Genomic DNA, 27098 nt, shown 5'->3' on the forward strand with positions numbered 1-27098 from the left:
CCAATAAATTATTCTAAATCAATAAAACCTAGGATTATTACTGATCGTCAGAAGGTGTCACTAATTCTTCTATTAACTGTAGACATGTGAATGAAAACACACTTCTAGCTGATTCTCCAGAATCGAGATTCCATTGTAAATTAGCCTTGTTATCGGCAAGGCAATCACCGGAAACTCGGAGCACCTGACTGTCAGCTCGACAGATTCTTCTTCTTGTGTGAAGGCCTTGGGAGTGGAAAGGCAAAGGTAGGCAAATAAGTATTATGCCCGAACCTGAATTCCCCAGTCTTGTCAGTGTCGTCTGATAATGATACTGGTGGGAGGTTGCACTATGTAGGCCATAGTTCAATGTTACAGCATTGTGTCCTAGGCTCTGAAGAGTATTGTTGTATTCTTTATGTCGGTTCACAGTACAGCCTCATCTTCGTCTGGAACTGGAACTGGAACTGCTGACTGCTAGGGTAATATTTACACAACCTCTGATTACAGTATGATGAGTGTATCTCTTTGTATCCTGTGTCGCTTGAGTCAGTTTAAAAAAAAGTCAAAATAGCAAGAATAGGGCCTAGATCTAGCAGCCTAAAAATAGTATCTATATTTTAGCTTTAAAAGGGAAGTTTGACCTGGACTGGACAGAAGAGCAGCTGTTTTTATCATGAGTGTGTGTATACCACATTGTTTGTCAAAATTGAATTAAATGTTTTAATAGGAGGAGGCCGTATATAAGTAGGGGCTACTCTACCATGTTTTAGCCTAGCCTTTCACAATGTGTATGGTGAAGATGATGTGTGTTTGAAAGTTTTATTGCAGAATACACAGCCACAGAAAGAGGAAGAAGAGCCTGTGTATTTTGATTCTCATGTGTGAAATATTTAGAAGGCAAGAAGGTCTAAAATGTTTCTCTCGTGTCTAAAGCAGATGCGCATTTCGTTATGACGACTACCTGGTAGTAACAAAGACTGTCCAGATCTGGAAGAGGTGTGCAACAACCAAACTCTGTGGCAACCCAGAGAAGCTCCAGAAGCAAAGTTCAAGCAGATTGTGTGTGAGGGCAAACTTTGTAAAAAATCGGCTAAATGCTATATTGGAACAATCTACCTGAGTCAGTGGTGTCAGCCCCAAACGTGGACACATTCAAGTGGCGAAGTGGCTAGCCGTACTTAAGTACGGCAAGACTGCCAGTATAGCCGTATTTAGTTCTAGGTTTGGCCCTATCGACTCAAGCCTGTTAAGTACACAGGTCTCATTAGATCTAGATCTAGTAATTATTCAGGTTCAAATACATGCAAGTCAGTAAGGCACCTTTTGGTTTTGTCTGAAATGATTACTGGAAATTTTAAGGTCTCCTGACGATCTACAACCCCACTTGCCAAAACTGATGTCTAGCCTGCACGCAATCAATGCATAGTCATTCATTACCAGATAGTCGAACAGGCTCTTCTAGAGCCTCAACCGACTTAATCGTCATTGTCAATGAGCATAGTTTCTTTTTCCGTCTTTACCACCTCAACTCCAGAAAAGGTACCTGTCTAGAAAGTTCTCCGAAGATAGGTCTCAAAATAGAATATATATTATAATTCTAACTGCCGCTGTGCCTTTGACTTAATGACAATCTAGAGCTCAGAGGCATGGCTGCCCATCATTAAAAATTTGGTGTGTATTCGTAATGATTTTTAGGCATATTCAATTTTAGGAAAATAGTATTGTAATTTATAAACGTCAATGATACCGATACCTATTTTAAAAAAGAATTTGGCTTCCCCAACTCACTGCTCTAAGGGGAGAAAAAGTTCCAGACCTGGACAGTCTAATTGTCACTACATCACGTGCAGCTGTCTAACTTTACAGTTAGTCAAGTAGTGTTGTGTAGTCTTAACACCGTCTTTGTATTGAGCCCTTGTAGTTGCTCGGTGCCACTTTGCTCTAAAAAAAGCTTTAGACTTTAGGAGTGCCAAGCCAAAGCCAGGAGTAAGGCAAAGATTAAGTTGACGAGGTGTTAAGAAAATTCCTGCCCTTTTGTGTTGTTGGGTGACATCTTTAGGCCAATGAGAGAATTTAAGAAAAAAGGTTCAGTGCATTGTTTAAAACTTGACAAGCTACGGTGGGTGGGTGGCATGGTGTGTTGTGATGCACAATCAGGATTAAAGGCTTGTGAATGTTATTCTGCTGTACTGAAGGTTCCTAAGCTTGTTTTTTAAAGCAGTAATTCCCTTCTCCCCTCTTCACCTTTTTTTTTCTACTTTAGACATTGACAAGTCTGCCAAGACTCCCTTTTTCATCACGACTTTGTTTATGTTACATGTTTATGTTATTTATACTTTTGACTACAATCAGCTGTTCTTGACACCCCACGGAAGATGACTAATATTCATGGCCATATTATGAATATTTTAGCTTTTTGATTACCTGGCATATATATCATGTACCAAAACATAAGCTGGTGGTTGGGCAGCCCTAGCAGGGCATGGACAATCATGAGTTGCTTTCGTCACTATAGTGTCGCAAGTAATTGACCTCCAGAATAAAAATTATGAAAATAAATTCCACTTTACTTTCACAGATCCCCATTGGGTACAATGTTCATTACAAACATAGAAAATCCCAACAATGTTACGGGTCACCATCTGTTTTGCACTCTCTTATTTTCAATTATACATCTGTCATGACATGGTGGAATTGGATGCTTGTAAACTTTTGAACATAGAGTTATTGGTATAATTTTACAGCTTGTACATTGGTCTTGTTTTGATGAACAAACATTACCCATCTATCTTGGGATCGCTTGGTATCAAAAGTAAAATTAGCAAGAAGCAGGTAGCCAAAGTTGGCGACTTCCAAAGCTTCAAGAGTGTTCTTATAAACTGCAGTTACATTTTTTGTGCCTTTGATCAACAATTTTCTTTAAAATCCACGAAGAAATATATTTTTAAGTGAACATTGTAACTGGAAATATTCAACAAAATTTGCCCAGAGGGCGGAATAAAGGTGGTTTCTTTTATTTCATTATTTTGGCAAGTGCCTGATTTCACTGTGGCGCCAGTAATTCTGGTAGCCCGATCTCTGCGTGTATTTTGAAAAGAAACCACACACACTCTTCCATTCTTAAGAATTTTATTAAATGAAAGTGACATTCAACATTCCTAAAGAACAAACGTGATGAAGCTGGATTTTCCTGATTTTAACCGTAAGAATATATAAAATTATTATATATTTTTCATTTGCTATGTTTTATTCATTATAAAATACTTCAGAATTGAGTCATTGCTTTCCTATCCCACTTTACTAAAATCTTAGCATCCACTTTTCATCAAACCTGTAGAGATAAATGCCCCCACCTCCTTCAATCGCAAATATATCTCGACTTCTATTCAAGATTATAAGGTATATTTTTCAATAAAAGCAAGGCAAATAAACAGGATTCAAGATTATACTGTGGTCTAGTAGTAGTAGAACAGGGTTTTACGGCGCTCGCAACTGTCACTCCATGCCATATGCCTAAAAATTGACCAGCGCCTGATTCAACTGTGTAGTGACGCACATGCTTTTAAATTGAAATAGGAGTTGGAAAGATTTACAAGTAATGTTTTGTGTTTGTCCGGTGACAATCCTCTCAATTTGAGCAAAATATTTTTCATTAGTGTGACATATATTTTTTTCAAATTTTTTGCTCCCTCTTGACTGTTCCATCCTCGTGATACTTTGCAACAAGTCTCTTTAGACTTCGAGATAATTTTTTGAGATTGGAGAGGAAAATAAAGATCAGATTTCTTCAATGTTTGTCCCGTAGCTTTCCTCATATTTTGATGAAATTTTCCTGGCATCTTCATCACATACTTTTCAATTGTTCATGTCGTTCAGTGTTTTTAAAGAAATTAAAATAGACATTGAATACAGAAATAAATGTCTTTAACTTGAACTGAATTTGTAAAAATTGTTATTTTTGTTTGTCTGTGTAACATTCCTCACGGTCGTGGATGTCACTCTTTCATCATTCACTGCGTTTCACTAGAAATGATTGTCAAAGAGGTCTGAGACTTTCAGACAAAATCTACTAAATGTTTGTCTGTAAGACTTGCTTGGTTACATTTATCAGTAATGAAGATGAAATTTTGAATTTGATGTTACCAAAGGTAAACCATACTGGTGGAACGACCCATATAATCCAGTAATCCCTCCCCCCCCCCCCCCCCCCCCCCCCCCTTCAACAGAGAATAGTTACAACGTTTTATCTTAGATTTTTGTCAAATAGGAGAGTTCTGTTCTTTTTAAAAAAACATGCCTATGTGCAAGCTCATTACATTGTCTTTAAAGAAAATGAGTCCCTATGCTTTTGCTACCTTCTAGGTCCTCTCTCATTTTGCTTCAAGACTTCTTGTTGCCCTTCTCAACTCAAGTTTTTTCAAGATTTTGTATATTTTTCAGTCACCCTCTGCTCCTACACCCCATGATTATTTATGTTCAAACTAGTTTCCATTGCCGAAATGCTTGCTCTCCAAGTGTTGTTCCATTTTGTTGCCTTTACATACATTCACGATTGATTGGTTGTTGTTTTTTTTAGATGATACACCCCCCACTGCCCCCTCCCTTGGGAATGGCAGTTTTCTCGATTTTCTCTCTTGGCTCGGTCCTTTCGGAGACGGACGTTAAACTAGGAGGCCGCCTCTTAAATTACCTAATAGAGTTGATTGGGGCGTTAAACCCATACCATTTAACCAAACATGCACACACAAGTATATATTGTACTCATCTTTTCTTTTCTGCATGTAGCTAACAGCCTAATGTGATTTAACTAGAAAAATGTTTAAAATATTCAATGTTGACTCTCTTGTTGTCAGGTTATCATTGCCATGTGTATTAATTTTGGTCAAACTTAATGTTTTCAGCCTGCCTATATCATGACAGTTTAAGTCGGGATCCTCGTGCGACAAGAAAGCTGTCACAGGTGACTGATGTTCAGAAAGAATCCTGTGTCTAACAGTGGGGCAAATATGTTTGGAGAATATGCTCAGATTGCAACTTTTATATCAACGCAGCAAAATGTCAGTCAACAGGGCAAAAACCCTAGCTCTGAGGGACTGCCAGCATATTTGCGACAGCCGTATCAGCCTCAGCATCCATGGGGCCATGGCAAAGAAAAGAATGGATTAACAGAAGACTTCATCATGGTAGCAGAGTTTTCAGAGCTGGAGGGGCCAAAACCATTGGTGAGTTTTAATAGCACGATTTTGAATTTTGCTGATAGTGCTAAATGATTACTTTTCTCTTGTGTTGCCCGTTTGGCATTAGGTACCATGGTCATAACACTTTGGACGACTAACTTTCTTTCGACAAGCATTCATATTTTTACAATCCTTTTTCTTCATATTTTTAGTAAAACTTGCCCCACTTCTTCGAATACCCCCCCTGGGGCAGTGCCACTGACTGAAGTGTCTTTAGGTCATTCCCAAAGAGGAGACATTAGCTTGTTCTTATGCACAGTAGAATTGTAAATGAGCTGATTCAACAATGTCATGCTCATAACTGTGTCTGAACTGCAACAGGGAACTGCTGCTTTATCTTTCCTTTTCCTTACTATCATCATTTTTCCTCGACTTCTTATGTATGTTTGTCACACTCTTTTGACCCACTATTTCTGGGGTGCCTTGATAGTCAAAGCAGACTTTATGCTGTTGAAGCTAGAGAGGTGAGCAAAGTAAGCCTGATTCCCTGTAAGGACTTCTCTGTTGACATCCACCCCTTGGCGCTCATATGACCTTATGCAGTGCAGCGGTTGCGAGCACCGTAAAACCTCTACTTAAACTAACTTCTTTGAATGTTGGCTTAGCAGCTTCTTTGAGATGAGGTTGGCAACCCTCATTTTGTTTTTCTGGAAAATTTCACAAATGAAGGAATCCTATAAATATAAAATATTTGAAGTCTTTACTCAATGATTTTATTTAGGAATATCTGAGTAGGATTTGGAGGACCTGGGATATGATATCTCTTTCTTAGACATGCTCAAATATTAATATTTGGTCCATAGGTGTTGAATTTGACTCTTATGTAATTGTGATAGTCTCCTTGGTCTAAGTTTGATAAGATTTGAAAATTTTTTGTATTTTTATGTTTTGGTATTGACAGATGACCATTCCAAAAGATGGAGGAGAAAAATTTGACCAGAATGCTTTCTCTGTGAGGATATTAGCAGTGGATCATCAAAACTCGTCCGAGTAAGTTTTTTTCTTTGAATAGAATGAGGTCATTCTCAGTTTAACCTAGTGGACCTCTAAGCGCTAACCCAAGGGACCTGAGCGCATGCCTGAGTGTACTCTACCTTTACCCGTCTGCTCTCAGAAATCCGAAATCCTCATGCCGTGGTGCAAATCTATCAGCAACCCCAAGCAAACCTAGGTGCTCAGGTCCTTTAACTACTGTAAAGTTTAGTGTACATAAAACTCCATGGGTTAAAAATCATTACGTTGACGGACTGTTTTCTTTCTAAGACTGCCTCACTCTATTGGAGAAAGAATGAGATGGGAAGGGGCGATGTAGATTAGAAAGTATTTTGCTCCTGTACAGTATAAATGTCTTTCATCCTACCTGGTGGTACCAGTCTTTTTTTTTAAACTCAGTTTTTCAACTCAGTAGTCTCTCCCAGTGCTTTTATGTATCATAAAAGTAAGAGAGTGTACTATAATTTGCAAATGTTGTCGTCATGCTGGCATTTCATATCAAAGATCTGAATATTTATCCTCTGCATGACATATTTGTCCCATTTTTGGCACATAGCAATGCAGTTTTGATGCTCAAACACACACACAAACACACACACCCACACACACACACACGCACACGCACACACACACCCACACACTCCCACACAAACTCACACACACTACACTGAAATCCTGCCTGCATGTTGCATGCTGTCACTCTGTTGATATTCATGAGAGAATATGAGATGTGTGAGAATGCTCAGATCCTCTAGCTGCATGTTCTTTGTTGCTTATCCAAGGAAAAGCAGGGCATGAGAGGCCATATATATATGAACTTTTTTCAATATTACAAGTTAACAGAATTACGGTTACGTCCATCTTACTGGTAAGCTTCACTTAATTTACAACAGACTTTTGCTGAATTTTTGTTTTATTTTGGAGTTTGAGAAGGGTCTGTGGCAGGTGATTACGGGTGGATTAAATTTAAAAGAAAAAAAATAATTTTTTTTTGTACTCAGTTAAAGTGTTGGCATATTACTGTGTTCTATTTACAAACATGTCTTCTCTCTTCTTTCCCCAATGTTTAGAGGATTTACCATTACAGAGGACGCCCAGGTTGTACTTTCAGATGCAGAAACTGGAGTGTATGCTTTTGTAAGTTTTTTTCAACTGCATCATTACTTGTTAAAATCTTAAATCAACCATATATTTTTATTAGCGTGTGTACAGTACAGTACGTCACTATTTTCTATTCTGTAGGTTTTGTGATAAAATTTTACTCTCATTTCCGAATATATGAAAGATGGATTTTTCTTTTTTATGCTGAGCTCTTTTGGCTGTGTGTCATGATCGATGTGTATGTTGTTGTGTGTGCCCGTTTTATTTTGAGCGGGGTTTTTTTTTGTGTGTGTGACTGTCTATACTCATACATATATATTTTCTGGAGAGGGAGGGATTTGATGGAGGGGGGGGGGAGGCAGCAGAGAAATAGAGAGAGAGATCATGGAAGAAAAAATCACTGTTGGAACCATGTGGTGCTTGTCATCACTGCGCTAGCAAAATGGCACATTTCATTTTTGTTACTTTTAATATAAAGGAAAAAAAAATAACGACTGCTCAACTAGACTATTTATCATTTTCTACTAATGGTAAAAATTGCCTTGCATCATGTTTCTTTTGTAAGTGCCTGCACATATTTTTTTTTATGTCACCAAAAGATAAATATAGTACCAACAAACAAAATACAAGGCTAGCTGCGTTTTGGCACAACTTTAGTTTATGCTGTTATGCTAGTGCAGTGACGGTTTGTTCTTTGTACTGATATAAAGTGCATTCAGCGCTTTCTTAATGGAAATGCACTGTTTAAGTGAAATTTATTATTATTATTGTTAATATTGTTAAATTATTATTTTGCTGCTTTCAAGTTTGTACAAAGTAGTTTCTGTAGCTTAGTTCTGTTTTTTCTGGGTTTTTTGTTTTGTTTTTTACATTGTTCTGACCTGTGATAAGACAGGAAGCCACTAATTTTTATTCAGAGGTTTCATACTGTTTTAAATGTTTACCATACCTAGCTGGAAAATTTCAAAGCCATGCTTGTTTAAAGGATGTTTTTTGCTTACATTCAATGAATCAGACAGATGTTCTGTGATTAATTCTTTTGCTCTTCTGAGTTTTATGATGAAGCTCAACTGTATATTGTGCTTTTTTTTCTTAATGCTCATGGAAACATGGAGCAGTTAAAATCATTTGAGTCTGTCCTTATCAGGGATAAAATTGTTCCTAGAGAAGAAGATTTATTTCTTATTGCAGATGGTGCCACGTAAAGTTACAAACAATACAGTGTTAAGTGTGTCAAAATTATAATATTATCATGTTTTGAAGTTGCCACTCTTTGGCATCCAATGCATTTGTAAGGGAAAAGAGGTTCTTTAGATATTTTCAAGTTACATCTGGTGTGACTCTTTCATTTATGTTCAGGTCCATCACCTTGTCTTATATGACAATACAGCCAGAGGATTTGTAAGGCCCTACTGCATTGCCTATGTGACATCCGAGCAGAGGTTTGACAGTTATTTTTTGTTTTAAAGATTATTCACATTTTGTTAAAACATACTATTAATTTTTTTTAAAAATAAATTTTATTCAATGTATGCCTATCTGGTAAAGAACTTTTCTAATTGCTACTTTTAAAGTGATGTAGAATTTGATCAGTGTCAATTAATTTTACGATAGCATCAGTACTCTTTTAAAATTACAGTTTGCTTTTGCCTGGATTTTCCAAATATTTTGGTGTTCAATATCACTGTTTAGAAATTATGATTGTTATGTGTTTTTTAAAAAGTGTGGAGGTGATGGTACCATGTTAAAGAAAAGGTGCCGCATGCTGCAATCTACAACTATTGTGAGTAGATGTTCTATCAAATTGACGGTGTTATGCAATAACCATGTAACTGGTTGCTTGAAACTTAATCAACACTCGTAAAAACCCCTTCTGATGTAAATGACAAGAGAAGACATAAAAGTGAACTCAATGAAATTCAAACTACTAATAGAGGACTGATCTCGGCATTGGTTTAAGAGCAAAATAGATGTTGACCTATTTCTTTCAGTAACACCGCCCATATATATTGCTGTTTCTCATGTCTTAGGTTAACACATGATCAGAGAATTGAGTCCAGTTCAGATTGGGTCTCAAATGGGGTCAGAAGAGATTGTATATCCTCACGCTCATAAGATAATTGCTTAAGTCATTCTTCACGGGTTTGGAGTTTTTGGTTTTGAAATGAAGAGGAGAGCCAGCTTGTTAATGTAGTTTGCTTGGACAAATGAATAATCCAAATATAAAATCAATTGAGTGTACAAAAGTTCAAGTGCTTCACAGAGTCCATTGTTCAAAAGAAACAGTTTCTTTTCATTTGCTCAGAATGGCTAAAAATGACCAAGGCATTTATCTTATGAGTGTTACGATATGCTGTCTTCACTGTGGATGTCCTATAGTGTTTACTGTCTTGAGTATCAAATTCAAATCAGAATTGTTGTAACTTTGACTAAAGGAAAAGGTGCAGAGATATAAAGGAACCGCTTTTGAAAATGGGTTGAAATGGGGAGGAAGGGGGCTTGACAGTTGGAAAGTATATAGAAGTATACATTTTGATATGATCTTGGGTTTGGTTACGTTATGTTCTTGTTTAGCTCGTGTATTTTGTGGTTTATATGATTGTTTTTGATTCACAGGAAACTGATGCATTTCTATGAAGAGCTGTCAGTTCAGTTTAAAAAGGTAATAAAAGTGAAAGAGAGAAGAGTGATTTGTTCAAGACGAAAGCTTTGTTTATGATAAATGGTATATTATATCGGGCGGGGTACCCCCCCCCCCCCAAACAAAACAAAAAAAAGAAAAAAGAATTTAAAAATAAATAAATAAATAAATAAATTTTAAAAATAAGCACAATAAAACAACTAAAACAAGAACAACAATAAAACAAAACAAACCCAAAAAACCCCCCAACTCATGAAATTGTGCAGTTTGAGGGGTCTGAAGACATGTTTAAACTGGTGAGAAATGGTACTGCTATGATGTCCTTGTCTGGATTTGACAACACAAGAGAGCTTCAATGGTTGTGTTGTTTGTGAGCTCGGACCCAACCCCCCCCCCCCCCCCCCCCCCCCCGGCGTAAAGTTGGTGTAATGTCAGTGATTCAACATTTTTGTGAATGATCACTGGGATTTTTCTTTGAGCAAGACCAGTTCACCCTAAAAGAAAACCTTAAAAAGAAACCCAGGGTGCTGAGTTGTGGCAACTAGTAATGGGGTGTTTTTATGGTCTGTATCATGACGTTTAATACTAAGTGCTGCTAATTTAACCTTCTGTCTAAGTTATGTATTGTGCATGCAAATTTTCCAACAAGAACCTCGTCATCATCATCCAGTGGCAGATCTGCGACAGACATCGGCGATCATGGTTTTCCATTCATTCCTTCGTTCGGATGCTCTCAAAAAAGCTACGTTTCCCTGAACTTTCCCTTTTACAGTAGTCTCCGCCTAAACGCACGGTGCTCGGGAGGGCTCCTTAGCGTGTGTTTATACAGAGCGTGCATTTACATGAACCCGTGCAAAGGGAGGAAGGGACGCAGTCATCTCATGGCCTTTATATTCTAGTGACCTCCCTTTGGGATGGGGGTCACTTCGGCCGATAATGTGACTGTTTTGTGAAGGATTCCCCGACTACAGTAAAGAATACAAAGGCGTTTAATGGGTGGGGGCAAGAAAGACAGACTCAATGTGTAATGATATATGCACCATAAAATGTCGGAAACAGACAGCCTAAGAGGAAATTGTTGGATGGCCCAGCCACGTGGCTTTCCAAGCGACCACCCCCGACCGTAAATTCATGAATGACATCAGAATCATAGATCTCTATATTATATTCAGAGAAACATTTCTCTTGTGATTCGTTGAACAAGTACGTTAAAAGTTCTTCGAGTGCTGCTGATTAGGCTTACTTGACTAATCTTTAATCCTATAGAGGCCTGCCTATCTAATGTTTTACAGCATTCAAACGTGTTGCGCATCGTAGGTCTAAGTCTAACTAAACAATACTAAACATTACATGCAGTCACCCAAACACAAGTCAGAAACCTTCTCTCAAAGATGCATTTCCAATGACCAATCAAAAAACATTTCAGTCCCCTAACCCCCCCAACATTTCACCGACCAGTCCTCGACCTGGGCTATGTGTCTGTGGAAAGTTGGGTGTGAAAACGCTGTCCATCATTCACTTTGTTTGCCGTGAGGGGCATTCGCACCAAATATCCGGTTTTCTAGGCTTGTCTTATGCAAGCAGTGCAGGTTGTCGTGGAAATTTCCCCTTGTCAAGCTTTACCTGTCGGCGTGTTTCGTGGATCGGAGCGTGTGTTTAGAGGGAGTGAACGTGCGTTTGTACGTCTAAATTATATAGTAAAAAACCCGTCAGATGACGAAAGTGTGTGTTTGAGCGGAGCGTGTTTTTGTATGGCGTGCGTTTAGGCGGAGACTACTGTACCCGTTTGTTTAGGTTCCCTAAGTATGTTGTTCTGGGCCTACCCCTGCCTCGCTTGCCCTCAATTTTGCCTGTGAGAGCTAGATGTTCAAGACCCTTATGTCTATTCAGGTGTCCCAAAAACTGCATTTGTCGTTTCCTGATTGTTTTTAACATTGAGCGTCCCACGTGGGCTTCATCAAGCACTTCCTCATTTGATTTCTTTTCCTTCCACGATACTCTTAGCACTCTCCTAAGAAACCACATTTGTGTTGCTTCTATTTTATATTCACTGTCTTTAGTGATTGTCCAGCATTCACAGCCCTATAGAAGGGTTGCCCAAAGATAGCCTTTCAGGACTTTCATTTGGTGTTCATTGAGATGTTTCTATTTTTCAGGATTGGGCTCATTTTATTCAAACTAGCCTTAGCTATTGCAGTTCTCCTTTTTATTTGTGTGGAGCATTTGGCATCAGATGTTATCATATATCCTAGATATTTAAACTGTTGGACTTGTTTGATCTTTTCACGTTTGCTAATGAGATTACAACTAGGATTTGTTGCTTTTTTGGATATTACCATGCAATCTGTTTTCTTTACATTCAACAAGAACCTCTTAAAGTACCAAAATGTAGTATTTGTCTTTTTTTTACAGGAAATTCAATCAGGTTAGTTTTATTTTAAGGTGTGAATTTCATTCAATACATTTCAGCATATTTACTTTTCTCGGAAAACTTTTGCATCCATTTTTTGTTTGTTCTTAACATTCCTTCTTCAGTTCTTTTATCTTTATGCTTTCTCTAAATTTCAGTTTACTTGAGGCAAAGAATGTTTGTTTTGAAATTTGTCAATTTCAGCAGTGATTCACACCATATAAAATACTGAGATAAACCAGATAAGTATTCCAGTATATGTTTCAGTAACTGCAGTATTTAGAAATATCAGCAGCTGACTTTTTTTAAAGGCCAAATAGTGTTAAAACGTAAATTGGGCTTTGGTATTGAAGTTTTCAAGAACACTCAAGAGCTTCAAGAATAATTTATCCAAACTTTGAGAAAGACAAGCTCCATTTGTATTTGTAAGATTCAAAATTTTATTTCGTCTCTGTTTTTGTTTCATAACAGGTCGCAAGGTATATGAAGTACGGAAATAAAATGCTCTTTGTTGGAGACCTGGAAAGACACTTGAAAGATCTGGATCACACTAAAGGTTTGTGGCTGTTGATCTGCTGGCAGTCTTTGATGCTTTAACAATTTATCTTCTGCTTGGCTATTGTTATTTTTGTCATTTGTGATAGCTGGTTCATGGTGTTTAAAGCTATTTTTGATTTTGGGTCTACAAAGGATTTGCTATGTATTCAAGCGCTGAAGGCAAGCTGTAAATACTATTTTGTGGGGGGAGGGGGGTAACCAAACTCCCTTTTTTTTTAGTGTCTGGAACTTCATTAGACTGTAGTAGCACTTACCTAACTTTTTGTGGGTGTTTACTTTTTCTAAGACTCAACTATTTAATGTTTGCTGCGTGTTTCCCCTTCTAGACTGTGTTTGCCTTTCCTTTTAGACAGTCGTATACTATTTTCAAAGGTGCCCTTGATTATATTACATTTTGTCAGTTTTTGGGAGACATTGAATTGAACATTTTTGTAACTTATAAATGCAGCCACCTTTGGCTAGTTTGTACTTTCAACCTCTTACGTTTTTTTAAAGAAATAAGCAATGTACAAACAAGATGTCTTAAGTTTGCTGACCGTGTCAGACAAAACAGGATACTTGACGCCAACACCCGAGGATCAATTTAATAATAATAATAATAATAATATATAACATTTATATAGCGCTTTTCCAAAAAAGTAGCTCAATGGGCTTTACATTGGAATACCAATTTTCAAAACCTTTCTTACTACTTCCTTTCTTCTCATGCAATATATATTTATTCACGCACACACACACACACACACACACACACACACACACACACACACACACACACACACACACACACACACACACACACACACACACACACACACACACACACACACACACACACACACACACACACACACACACACACACACACACACACACACACACACACACACACACACACACACACACACACACAGAGACTATTTTCATTCAGACATAGGCACAGAACAACTGTAATAAAAAAAATAATGTTAAAAGCCTATGAAGTTAATGGAAAACCTGATGATAACTTCACAAGTGTTTGCTTGAACTTGAAATCAGATCTGGTGCTAAAGCATTAATGACAAGCTACCCATTTTTAAGTGATCAGGCCAATTATCCTTTGTTCTGCGTTTATGAGGGAGCTTTTCAGCTTTATTAATGTGAAATGAGAGTTTCTCCTTCTCTCCTCCAGCTTGACTTATGTTTACCCGCTGTTGTCGGCTCCTGAGAGGGGGTGGTTGGCAGGTGCTCTGGTGTGGTTTGCTCTTTCTCTCCTATCAAACATTTATTATCTTATCCTCTGCTTACTATTTTCTTTGTTTGTTACTCCCTCGTAACTCCTGTAATCTTTGACACTTTAATGAGCCGTTTGGGTTGCAGTTGACAGTAAAACTCTTATTAAAAACTGAACTAAAACAACCCTTTTTGATGGGTGGTTGGTGGGTGCTCTGTTGATACCAATGCTGCTTCTTTCCTATCAAACATCTATCGTCCTTATCTCCCCTCCTTCTTTTTTATGTTTGTTACTCTCTTGTAACACCTCTAATCTTCTGGCACTCATATGACCTTATGCAGTTGCGAGCTCCATAAAACGAAAAACCCTTTTTGTTGTTATGTTTCAAGCCATGTCAGCAAAGAGTGACTTTTTGCTATGATTTGTGCTAATGTAGTGTAAAATAGTGGTAGTTCTCAGTGGACTAGGATAGACAAAGCAATGTGGGTCATTTTAAAAGCTATAAATATTTTTCCTTTGAGAGTGCTATGTTATTGTTTGACCATAAATGGATTGTTCAAGAATAGCTTTTACAAATGATCAATGCTATGGCATTACTGAAAAAGGCAGTTACTTGACTATCAATGCACTCTCCGGGTTATATTAAGTTGGTAGGTAAGTTCTTCAGAGTTTTAATCTGGAAAGAAAAGAGATGCATAATATGTATTGTTGCCAACTTTTGCATATTCTGTAATATACAGTACATTCGTTTTGTCCTCAGGCTTCCTTCTAAATCAAGTTTCTAAAATGAGGCTTCGTGACTCCGAAGCTCCTGGGAATGGTCAGGATGTCCGCAAGAATGCGGAAAATGAGCTGTACAAGGGCTTGCAAACTATAAGACAATCCAGTATAGAAATACGGGAAATTCTCTCCATTCTCAAACCTCTGTTGGTGAGTGTTATAGAAACTGTTTGGAAGCAATGAGTGTGTAACCGATGAAACATTCATTCAAATAAAAAAGTTGTGTACACTTTTTAGCTACTGCAGTAAGTCAATGTCTACTTTTTCTTTTTCTGTGTTCTCCATGACAGACTATAAATCTGATGGTGCAAACAATGTTGTGTCTCATTTATGATTTATTTTTGTTGACCTGACAAAAAAAGTGCCCTATCTGTATACATTGTACGATTTTCCTTATCCTTCTGTGGAAGTGAATGACTTGACAGTGTGCTATATTTGTGTGGATCATTTTTGTTTTGTGTTCTTTCAAGGCCTTCAGTGTACCACAATTTGATAAAACTTACAATGAACTGAAGTGCCGGGCTCCCTTACTGCTTTAAAAAAAAATTGTCTACTCATTATTTTGATTAGTTTGTTGGAGGATGCCACTGGTTGGTCCTACTTCTTTTCTTTCTCTCTATTGTTTCTGTTTAACTGTTTTGCTTCTTTCCAGCAAAAAATGACTATTTTTGTATGGATGTGCTTCTCTTTATTCAAACTCAAACTATAATTTGTTTGGAAGTTGTGGTCTTGGGATCCAAATTTTTTACCTTTTGGATATCAGTTACAGGTGAAGGGATATTAAATCAGAAATGTGTTCAATAATGGTAGTACTGAAATGTTACTGAGGCAATTTTTCTATGGGTCTGCAGGGTCATGTTGGGACAAAGTAATGTTTATAGTTATGGTCTGTAGGTGACGGAGATGGTTGCAATGATGGTGCTTGTGGTAATGATGAAAATAGTGCTGTTTATTTATTTTTCAGGCAGTGTTTTTCTGTGAATGTGATGTTTTAAAAAAGATTGCGTTTATGAGCCTTTAATATGAACTGCTTATTGTAAGAGTGGAGTACAATGTCATGCTGGTGTGGACATGATATTTTAATTTCATAAGATGATTAAGGAATTTAACATTTATCCCATAACATATTTACTTTTGTCTGATATATGATAAACTTGAAGCTTGTAATCTACGAGATACTTAAATAAATGAAGTTTTAACTCATCATCTATCTATTTCAGTCTGATAAGAAACTTGAAGCTCGTTTTCGTTTGTTGGAGGATCGGGCGTTTCAGTCGTCCAGTCAGTCTGGACAGGACAAATTGAGCCTGCAGGAAAACTGGTTTAATGATCTTTCTTCTCTGGATGGCTTGGACGTCAGATGTAAGTACACCATGCTCCTATTGTCAGCTGTGCAGTGTACACCAGTCAAAAGTAAATGTGCTGTAAAACATAAAGAGTTGTGCACTCCTTGGGTGCTGTATATACAAGCCCTGTATGTAGCAGTTTTTCTGGTCTGAAGAAGCTTAGCTGAACTGAGTCGTACAAGGCAATGGTACAGGAGATTACATTTTCATCTATGAATGCAGCGCGTTGAAGGTGTGTGCAAGATATACAAAAAATATCTCTCTTGATCTCTTGACAAACAGAGAGCTGACGTTTTTGGTTCATTTAACTGGAACTATTTCTTTTTCTGTACAGCCTTTGCCTAATCTAAATATGGCGACATGCAATGACAGTGCCATGATATTAAGCCGCCTTGACCATACTGATTGTTTTGACTGGCATCTGGCTGTTTGCCATTGTTTTATAATTTATACCCCTGTAGATGCAATTTAGATTATTTAAGTAGCTTGCAGTATTGTCTATCAGGACCAACATGGGCTGAGTGTGTTACAACGCCAGAGTGGGCAGATGGAGATACTCAATGAAGTAACTTTTCTATACTGGTGTCAAACTCAACTTCTTCTTTATATAAAAGTGAAAAGCCTATTAAATCAAGGACTACTCCAGTTTGAATAAATGCAATCAATTAGACTTGGAACAAAAGGAAGAGCTCTTAGAAGCTTTGTGATTAGCTCGAGCTTTTAAACTGATATCTTATGTCAGTATGTTCTATGAGTATTGTATTCTTTTAGGTCAATAGTTGTCTCCTAGACAGTTTATCTTGATAAAAGGTTGATAAAAGAAACCAGGTCATGTGCAATGCTGATAACAAAGTCATTTGCTTGTTGTTTAAGATTGGAGTACGCCGTCTCAGTAGTGACCTTTGCCAGTGGGTTTTTTTTTCTTTTGTTTTTTATGTCCAAAAGTGTTATGAGCTATTTACATAAGTTGAAAAAAAAAAGTTTCAAAATTTGCTGTAGCATCTTTTACGTACAGTTTTTCCTTGTGCTTTTTCTGCTCCTTCTCCTCCTCCTTCGTGTTGCAACACTAGAGATCTTCACAAATGCTGAGGTCTGTCAAAGTGCAGTAGAGTCTGTCTTTAATTAAGGAGTTTTGACTCTGATACAACTTGATTCCAGTTAAGGCAAACTGCTGGTATAGAAAGCATTGTGCTTTACACTAGAAATGTCATACTTTTGTTTTTCTATGGGGGACCCAATGTTTAATATCTTAAGATTTGGAGAGGGGAGGATGGAGAGATCAGATATCATTTTCTTCATCTGAAATGTGTTGTAGCACTCTTGATTTTTCGAGAAACAAATACTTATGTGCTCTACAGTCACGGATTTATGTCTCTTGAAACGAATTGTTTTGTCGGACCTGGGAACCACCATCCGTGGTTATAATTTTTAGGTTTTCCGCCTTACATACAACTGACGGAAATTTGGTCAGAGGGGAAGACAATAAATAGTCTGTTGAGTATCTATGTCTTTCCGCTAGGTTGACCTGCAGAACAGGACTTAAGCAATTGGCCTTCTTAATAATCTAAATGGGGTGGATGAATGGGTGGTTGGCGGGTGCTCCCAGGAAGCTGAGAATGTTTCTGAGTGTTCTGTTGTCTGTTGGGGTAATAATATAGTGTAAAACGCATAGAGCTTGCTGTAGAGCGGGGTTATGCGCTATACATATGCTATTTATTATTATTATTGCTTTGGTGTGGTTTGCTCTTTCTTTCCTATCAAACATCTATCGTCCTTATCTCCCCTCCTTTTTTGTGTTTGTTACTCTCTTGTAACACCTCTAATCTTCTGTACTTATTTGACCTTATTGTGTTGCAAGTGCCGTACAACTCTTTTTCAAAACAAAATGGGATGGATACCATTGAAATCTAAATTTTACATTGAGGACCAGTAAAAGTGATCATATATTTTATTTGAACATTTGTTGTTTTCCTTCCTGCAGGTGGTTCCCTCAATGAGCCTAGACTATCCCCTCTGTCCCTGTTCAAGCCACGAGAGTACAAGGTGGGTCAGTGCTGGGATTTATAGAACGAAGCTTTTTCTGTTACAACTTGTTATTGATATTACACTAATAGTTCTTGGTGAAATGGGGCTGCAACTGTAGAAACTCTTTGTTGTGTCCAATTCAGTGATGACCCTCTGTATCCTTTTCAACAGACTTTGCGTATACTCTAAATCTGCCTTTTTTAAAAGTTAAAAGTTATTACTTTTCTTTCAAAGGTTTTGTCAAAGGCTTCTGCAGTGTACGGTCCCAACAGGTGGGGGCAGTCAGAGGTTTTACTTCTGTATTGTCTGGTGGAATCACAGTCTGCCACCTCAGGGGGGGGGGGGGGGGGGGGGGGCGTGGTTTGGTGTTGTTATAATAATATGATCTGTTTCTTATATTTCTTTTCAGTGTATTTTTTTTTTGGGGGGGGGGGAGGAGGAGAGGATATTTTGCTCCTTTTTAGTATTAGAAATATTTCTGTTATTTCTCCTACATTGTAGCCTGATTATATAGCCAACTCATCATAGCTCACATGTTTAAATTTCTCCCAGGTTCATATGATCAGTGCTGTGATGGGTTTGTTTTTTAGATTTTTTTTGCAACTCTAAAAAGAAAAGATGGGAAAAAATGTATGCATATAATTCTTTTCCTTTTAATGTTTCGTTAATATGTGTATGTCAGTGAAAGTTTTTCCAGTTGTTTCTACATGTATTTGTCTTCTTTTACTCTCTCGAAGGCAAACAAATTGAAATTTTCATTTTAAATTTCTAACTTCTCTGTTTTGATTTAGATCTGTTACTGAGTATGCAGAATATTTTATTTAGATTTAAAGTCCTGTGCGTTTTCATTCTGTCCACAGCCTTTGCTTGTAGAAACGAAGAAGGCGAAAAGGTTTAATGCTCCACTCAGGGGAATACACGAACTTTGTTCTTGGGGAGCAAAAGAAGGCCTGAGAAGACTGCGGCATATACATGAGGTGTGTTTGAGCTTTAGGTTGCGTCAAATGTATATATATGAATGTACTTTTTGTTAATGTTTAGTTCAAGCACTGGCTTTGGGGCACCTGTAGTTACATGGTAATGTTCTGGCTTCAGTACCTGGAAATAATAGGTTCAGGTCTGGCTTTAGATTTGAACTAGGAATTTAAGGAAAAGTTTTATGCCTCTGCTTTGTAACTTCTGCAGATTGTTAAGTTGTACTAAGCCCATACAACACAATTTGTTTAGGAGTGAGAAAAAACTGTTTCATTCTTTAACAAGTTGTACCGCCTACATTATGTTTTTTTTCTTGCTTTTTTCAACAATTAGAATTCGAATTCAAATTTTGACAAAATATTTCCTGGGCATATACAACCTATACCACAGATTTAAAAAAATAATTAAAAATTTTGGGCTTAATTAATTTTAATAGCTGGCCAACTATATATTTTTTGGAGAGGTAATAATGTTATAACACAAAAGTACTTTTTATGACTTTTTGTAAAATGTCGTAATTCAAAATTTCTTTTTATGACTTAAAACACATATTTCATACCAAATATTATATGAAGACCTCCTATAGAATAACAATCAGTCCCCAAGATTGCAAACATTTAGAAGTACATGAACTAGGATGAGCATTTTGTTTGTCTGCACTTTGTGTCCATTACGCTTATAAAGCAATTTGATGAATCTAAAACATGGCCTTCTATTTCATTTAACCTTATTTCCTTGAGCATTTGTCTCATAATGCTGTCAAAACATTATCTACAATATCTGTATTTTTTTCAGTATTTCAAAAGAAGCTACCTCGTCCTTGAACTTGAGAAAAATGAGTCAAAACTCTTCCGTAAGTTTGAACTTTGCCCTTTTTTCCCTTAAACTTTTGAAGAAGCTGCACAGTTGCTGATGAATTGTACTTTCTGCCCTGACCCAGACTGACCTTAAAAGTGATTTAAAATGTCTGTCAAAGTGTTGAGGTGACATTTACAAAAAAAATTGTTGCTTTCACTGCAGACATGGATGAGTCATTTTTCCAAATATTAGAGTTGTTTTTATTTTTGTCGAGCATGAAACACACCAATTTCTCTTCTTAAATCTGAGAATTGCCATTTTCTTTTATCCCTTGTGTTTAGGTCTTTTGGTTTTGTGCTGGTCAACAGTCTACACAAGGCCTGTACAATTTGTTAATCTAATATAGTGGTATATCAGAACATTTTAGCCCTATCCGTACGTCGTGTTTTACTGTCTTATTCATATGACGTGGGGAACTCTGTGCCACCACTTTCCAAAGAGGAAATTTACTCATTAATCCGATCCGTACGCTTTGCATAACAGTCTATCAAAATGATTTTTTGAGAAATACTGAAAATTTCAAAGAGATCTTCGTACAAGAAGTATTCTAAAATGTGAAGAATACAACCCCGGGGGTACAAAATGACCCCTGGGCGTACGGATAGGGTTAAACTCTTATTTCATTGATGAGGGGCATGTGAGGATAATGTAATCCTGGTGCATGGAAACTTATCTTAGTATTCAGGTGGGTTTTTTTTCATTTTCCATCTTTTATTTTATTTTTTTTGATGAATGTTTTACGGCGCTCGCAACTGCATAAGGACATATGAGTTCGCGGGACACATCTACAAAAAAACACATTTTCAGTTTGTAGGAAATTTTAAATTTTGAATTTTGCTCGGGTGGCGGCTGAAGCCTACTCTTATCGATTTTAGACCACCAAGGGATCTTTAACGTGCGCAATTTTCCCACGAGCCCTCTGAGATTTTTGCCCTTTTCCGAGAAGGCTAGGTGCAGATCTTTCCTACCAGAAGATCAGGGGTGTGGCTGAAAGACGACAGTAAGAAGAAGCCATTGAGTAGCAGTAGAAAGGATTCAGAAAGAGTCAGGAGCCCAGAAGAGGGGGCAAAGAAGGTGAGGGGATGGGAGACAGAAAGAAGAGACGAAAGCAGACGACAGAACATTGTTAGTGAGAGAGAAAGGAGGTGAAAGGAGACAATTTAAGAGAAAAATTTTTTTTTACGTCGCTACCCTCGAACGACCTTTGAATGAGAGGCCTATACCTTGACCTCTAGGCCATGAGAGCCCCCCTTTCCCAAAAAAATTAAGCTTGAGCATTCTCAGTTCAGTTTAAAGCAGAGAACTTTGAGGCTATAATCACAGCATTGCAAGTACTATTTATTTATCTCTTTAGGAATGCTCACTTTTCCTTATAGCTATAGTCAGCAAAAGATCTTGTTAGTTTGTTACTGTTTTTGCATTTGCAATTTGCCTCTGACACTGCTTGCTTCATGGAAAGCGAAGAATGTTTTTGAGCCGAGTGTTCAAGGGTCTGCTGGGGTAATACTAATTGTAAAGCACATAGAGCATGCTGTAGAGTAGGGATACGATTTATACAAATGATTATTATTATTATTATTATTATCATCATTATTATTATTATCATACTCATTATTAAATATTGAATTGTGAGTCTTGAACATGATCCCTTATGCTCTTGTTTAACCTGTACATGTTTTGTTTTGGTTCTTTCCACATTTACCTTTATTTTACTATGTTTTATTTGTACTGGTTAGTTTATTGACAGTGCTAGGGGCTGACATAGAATTGGGTCCTCAGAAAGATGTTTCTGAACCTATTTGCTTAAAGATTCCCTCAGAGCCTTCCCATATGATGAGAGCTCAAAATTTATAAGAGGTGCCTTTTTAGATTTCTTTAATTTTTTTGACAGGGATGTAAATCTGAACTCAAAATATTTGTGAATCTGTATGATTATCTCATTTTCTAACCTTCACTTAGTTCATCTCACCTTGACTTAACATTTCACCCCCCCAGGGCCAGGATATTGCAGCATCTCCCATGGCCAGTGCATCACAGGGAATTTCCTCGCTGGAGTTCACATGTGCGTTTTCGCTCCTTCAGAAGTTAAAATAGAAAACGAGGAGTGATTTTATACTCTATGTTTTATGTTGTCCCTGTCCAGGTTTCCTCCGTTTGTTTTCGTGAAAGTAGTTTTGTCTCAATGTGAAGTGTGGAAAAGTGTTTTGATTCTGAGGAACGACGTACTTCATGACGTATCATTGACAGTAAAAGTAGGTAGTTGGCGAGTGCTCTGGTGTGGTTTGCTCCTTTTTTCCTATAAAAAATCTATCTTCTCTGTCTCCCCTCCTTCTTTTTTGTGTTTGTTACTCTCTTGTAACACTTCTCATCTTTAGCACTTATATGACCTTATTGTGTTGCAAGTGCCGTAAAACTTTTACTGAAACTAAAAACAGTAAAAACATCTCTGCTTAAATGCTGACAGAACGCAACCAGCCTCTTTGCTTATTTGTGCACCTTTGGTAAATTTTTCAAATCATGTTTATAGTGTGACTCATTTTCTATCTCCTCTTTCTTTGTGACTTAAAAATACAGTGGAACATGCTCTAACAATCGCTCTCTCAAAAATATCACTTGTACATATGACCGCTTCCTACTTCCCCTACTGTAAAAAAAAAAAAATGTGTATATATATATATATATATATATATATATATATATATATATATATATATATATATCATAATGACACTGTTCAAGAGGAACACCTGTCTAAGATAATCGCTTTTTTCCTCGACAGTGGGTGGTCATCTTGGACTTGTTCGACTGTAATAACGAAGCTTTTTAAAAAATTTTGGTTGATATAAAAATTGGGGCATAACATTGATCTCCCTGTCTGTACCTGCAAGTGGCTGGAGGGTGTTGCTGGTTGGTCCTACTTTAGTTAACCTCTTTTTGTTGTTTCTTTTTCACTTTTTCCTAGAACTACATGAGCGCTGTTGTGTCGATTTGCTTCTCTTTTCTCAAAGTAAAACCTAACTTATCTGTACAAGATACTAGAAAGTAAGATTCTGATTTATGATAAGCTATTTTTGAACTATTGATGTACAGAAAAGTGGGAAGACATGGCATAACATCAAGATGCTAGCCCAGGATAGAGAAAGGTGGAAAGTGTTTGTTCATGGCGTATACCCTGATGCAGGGTGAGAAAGGCATTGATGATGTTTGAACTGATGTAGATAACAAATATCTTCAATATTTAACTACTTCAAATGTGAAGTCAAGGCAGCTTTCTTTCAAGTTGAGCGGGTGGTTGGCGGGTTCTCTGGTGTGGTTTGCTCCTTCTTTCCTATCAAACATTCATCATCTTTATCTCTCCACCTATTTTTTATTTTTGTTACTCTCTGATTACACCTCTCCCCTTTGGCACTTATATGACTTAATTATTGTGTTGCAAGTGCCTTAAAATGAAAACAGAACTTTCTAGCTGACTGCTGTGCAAGTGGGAGAATATGCACAAAATGTCAGAAAAATATAATTTTTGTAACTCCTGCTCCTGTATTGTCAGGATTTTATTGGTATAGGGACTCTTAGTGACACTAATGATAACAGATATTTAAAGTCTGTCTTATTGTTTCTAAATCTTTTTAAAATTATTATTATTTTTGTCTAAAAAGTGGAAGTCTTTTGGAGCCTTGTGGGTCATGAGTTCTGTTTTGCCTTTTCTTATTTCTAGGAAACGTTTCCAGGGAAATATGGATGGTCCAGAGCAAGAGTGGTGGGCCATGTTCAACTCTCATCACTGGGGTTCGCAGGGTTCGGTGAGTATGGGAACCTTTTTATTACCATAAAGGTTTTGAGAGTTTTGCTTCTCGGTTTAAGCCACTTTTGTTGAAGCTTCTGTATGGTTAAGTCCCTACCTGTGAGCTTGGTATCGGTTTGTATGTCTTTTTCAACACAATAAAGCAATAAAATGGGTTTTTTTTTAAAGAGGCGACCAGCTTTTGTGGAGTAATAGTTAAATACTTTGATTTTGCTCAGAAACATGAATTAGAGTCCCATATAGGGAAATCTGCTTTACTGCATATCTTCATCTTCTTCCTATGACTCTGTATCCTCCCCAGCTTGGGTTTGGCCTGACAGGCAGGATTGAAGCAGCTTGCCTCATAAATAATCTGAATGGTATAAATGGGGATGTTCAAAACTTCTATAACTAATTCACCATTATTTGGGAAGGGGGAACTGCCATCTAATATCCTTCTCCGGTAGGGCTTTTTTGTTAGAATTAACGAAACTTCCTTGACAGTGAGCGACCTATCAAAGAAAGAAAGTTTGGTAAAACAGAGTTCTCATTTTTAAAAATATGTCTTTTAAAAATAGTTTATTCATGATTGCCTTGTAGTATGGATGGTGTTCTCTTTTGATATTAAAGGATCAGTCTGGGAAAGTCCTTGGGTGTTACTATCTGCGCTTGATTGAAGAGTGTTGATAAGACTGGTAGATCTTACTTCTGTCCTTTCCGCTTATAAATTGTTTCTGTCTTTCTGTCTTGCTTTTTCCCTGCACCCGAAGGCTGCTATTATCTCCACGTGCTTTGATGTGCTCAGACTCAGAATAAAGTTTGGTTTTCTAATAAGATTCTTGAGATTGCTATTTCTTTGAAAATATCTTTTATTAAGACTGATAGGCTTTAGACAAGAGGCTTTTCCTCCCTTATACAACGCTCGTACAGTCCACAATATATGCATGTAAGCCCATCATTTTTGTGTGGTCGATGTGTTACATCTAGATCTAATCTTCTCTTCCAGCTAAAATCTGAATCTGACACTTTCAAATGGGTGGAAAATGTAGGTAAGCATAAATGGAAGGTACCCCAATAAGTGCACTCATCTCCGAAGCGGAAAGTTTGGGTTCGAGTTTCAGTTCGGACACGGATTTTTTTCACCCCTTCCTGTCCACCCAGCAGTAATGGTTACCTGACTTCAAGCTGGGGAAGTAAAGACGATGTGGAAAGGAACTGGCCACCCTACCACAATATGCCGATGGCCCAGGAAGTTGTCTCACTAGCAAGGCAATCCCCAATGTCTGGATCGGATGCAGGAACAACTTTACTTTTACCCCAATAAGAATTACAAGATTTTAGCAGTAACTTCCCTTATAATTAGTATCAAAACAACCACTGTCACAGTCCTGTAAATTTTACAGGCCATAGGCACAGCGCTACACATTTCTGACCCGGAAATTCTACTGGCGGCAGCGAAGAGTAAGTATTCATTCTCATGTTGACTTTTTCTCTCTCTTCTCTCCAGTTGGACTCCCTGGAAAGTTTCAAGTCTGCAGACTCTTTCTCATCTTATGTGGGGTCCAGGAATATTTCTCCCTCATCCTACCAAACTTATGATAGTCAAAGGTATAATATAATTATGTTGTTGATGTTGTCAAAAAATATAAAGTTTACCGACAGATATTTTCCTTAAGAGATAATTAATTAATTTTTGCTTGACTATGATGCTTTGTGTTTTAGCTTTTAGGTCACAGGATAGAAATAACATTTTGTATTCCCTTTTTGAGGTGAATATGGCTAAAGTTTAATTAGAAAAACTTGAGGAATTATGTATGCGATATGATAATGTAAGATTGTTGTTGATCTTGTTTAAATAGAACAGGTGCCAGAATTTTTCCTTTCTGTTTGACGGCTTAAAAAAGTAATTAATGAAATGTTCAATATGTTTTCTTTTGCAGTGTGAATGTGTTTGAGTCGGCACCCTCATCCCCAGACAGAGGGGGAATTTACTTACTTAATGACCAAGAGTATTACCCGGGCATGGATATTCCCTATGATACTGTTCAGAATCTAAAAGGAACAGAAAAGATGGGTGACTCACCTGTCAGTTTATACCTGGAGAATTCCAGGCCGGTCAGTCAGTGCATTGAAAATATAGGATGTCCAAAGAGAAGTGCTTATGTCAGTCAGTCTCCCGAAAAAAAGGGGACAGGCTACAATGTGCCAAAAGCAGTTGGAGAACAGTCGGAAATGCAGGGACAATCTGTCTCATCGTCAAATCTTTCTTTCAGCAGTCTAACATCTCCAGCCGAAAAACTGTCCTCTGAGAAATGTAATGCATGCAGTGGTGAAGAGTTTAAAAGTGCCTCTGTTGAGGAGGATACTCTCAGGATTCGTGAAAATATGCAAGGAAATGTTGCAGATGTGTCTGAGTTTTCATCATCGAATGCTGACAGGGTAAATAATGTTGTCGACAGAACAACTCAGCGGAATCTTGACGGCAAGCTTGAATCTGAGAAAAGAATTAACAGCGAAGCATGTGTAAATCATTTAGATTCTTGCAAGTCAAGCATGGTGGAAGACGGAACCAAAAGTCTTTCAGAAAACTCTGCTCCTTTGTCGAATGTTGTACATTCCAAGATTCAGGGCAGTGACACTGACACCCACTCTGGCACACCATCCGGATCTGAGCCTGAGCATCACCAAAAAAGGGTTGGGAGCAAATTATCAGAACTATTGTCCAGTATAGATGAGTTGAGGGAGTCCTTTGGCGTTGCTCATTCCCAATCAGAAACGGATGTTGACCCTAGAGATGGCAAAGAGCCTTCATCGGATGTCACTGGGGAGGTTCCTCAGCAGGAACCAAATGTCGGTAACAGTAATGTACAATCTTCACCAATGACACTGTCGCCAAAGTCCTCTTCCAACTCTCTGCCTCCATACAAACTTCAGATGACTCAGTCTGGGTCTAGTGGACGTCTGAGGCTGAGAGATTCAAATTACCCTCCTTCATCTAGCATTGGGGACGAAGACGGATCACGTAGGGTGAGGTCTGAATCAGACGCCTCCTCTGCTTTCACCGAACTTTCTGTGCGGGATTTATTTCCACATCTTGTCGGCTCGGCAAACAGCTCAAAGGATTTACTGGGTTCTGGTTCGTGTGATGCTTGCGAACCACAGGATTTTAATGATGGTGAGTGCTGAATGCTAGTGTTG

General features: G+C 37.7%; 1 protein-coding gene across 4 annotated transcripts in view; it reads left to right on the forward strand.

The window, feature by feature from the left end:
- The window catches only part of LOC101851204 (guanine nucleotide exchange protein SMCR8), a 45814-nt gene continuing 18716 nt past the window's right edge, over positions 1 to 27098 (forward strand). Inside the window, exons 1-16 of one of the 4 annotated variants that reach the window (XM_013084699.2) lie at positions 1 to 246; positions 4884 to 5204; positions 6121 to 6209; positions 7283 to 7349; positions 8673 to 8755; positions 9930 to 9975; positions 12836 to 12920; positions 14896 to 15065; positions 16136 to 16277; positions 18243 to 18304; positions 19147 to 19263; positions 20057 to 20114; positions 22115 to 22181; positions 23835 to 23919; positions 25408 to 25508; positions 25841 to 27075. In XM_013084699.2, coding sequence (XP_012940153.1) covers positions 4950 to 5204; positions 6121 to 6209; positions 7283 to 7349; positions 8673 to 8755; positions 9930 to 9975; positions 12836 to 12920; positions 14896 to 15065; positions 16136 to 16277; positions 18243 to 18304; positions 19147 to 19263; positions 20057 to 20114; positions 22115 to 22181; positions 23835 to 23919; positions 25408 to 25508; positions 25841 to 27075 — 2662 coding nt within the window. In that variant the 5' untranslated portion in view covers positions 1 to 246; positions 4884 to 4949. The other 3 variants (XM_005102060.3, XM_013084700.2, XM_035970706.1) reach the window with 3 other exon arrangements.

The sequence above is a fragment of the Aplysia californica genome, unplaced genomic scaffold (assembly GCF_000002075.1).
Source record: "Aplysia californica isolate F4 #8 unplaced genomic scaffold, AplCal3.0 scaffold00311, whole genome shotgun sequence".
In the NCBI taxonomy this organism is placed as follows: Eukaryota; Metazoa; Mollusca; class Gastropoda; order Aplysiida; family Aplysiidae; genus Aplysia; species Aplysia californica.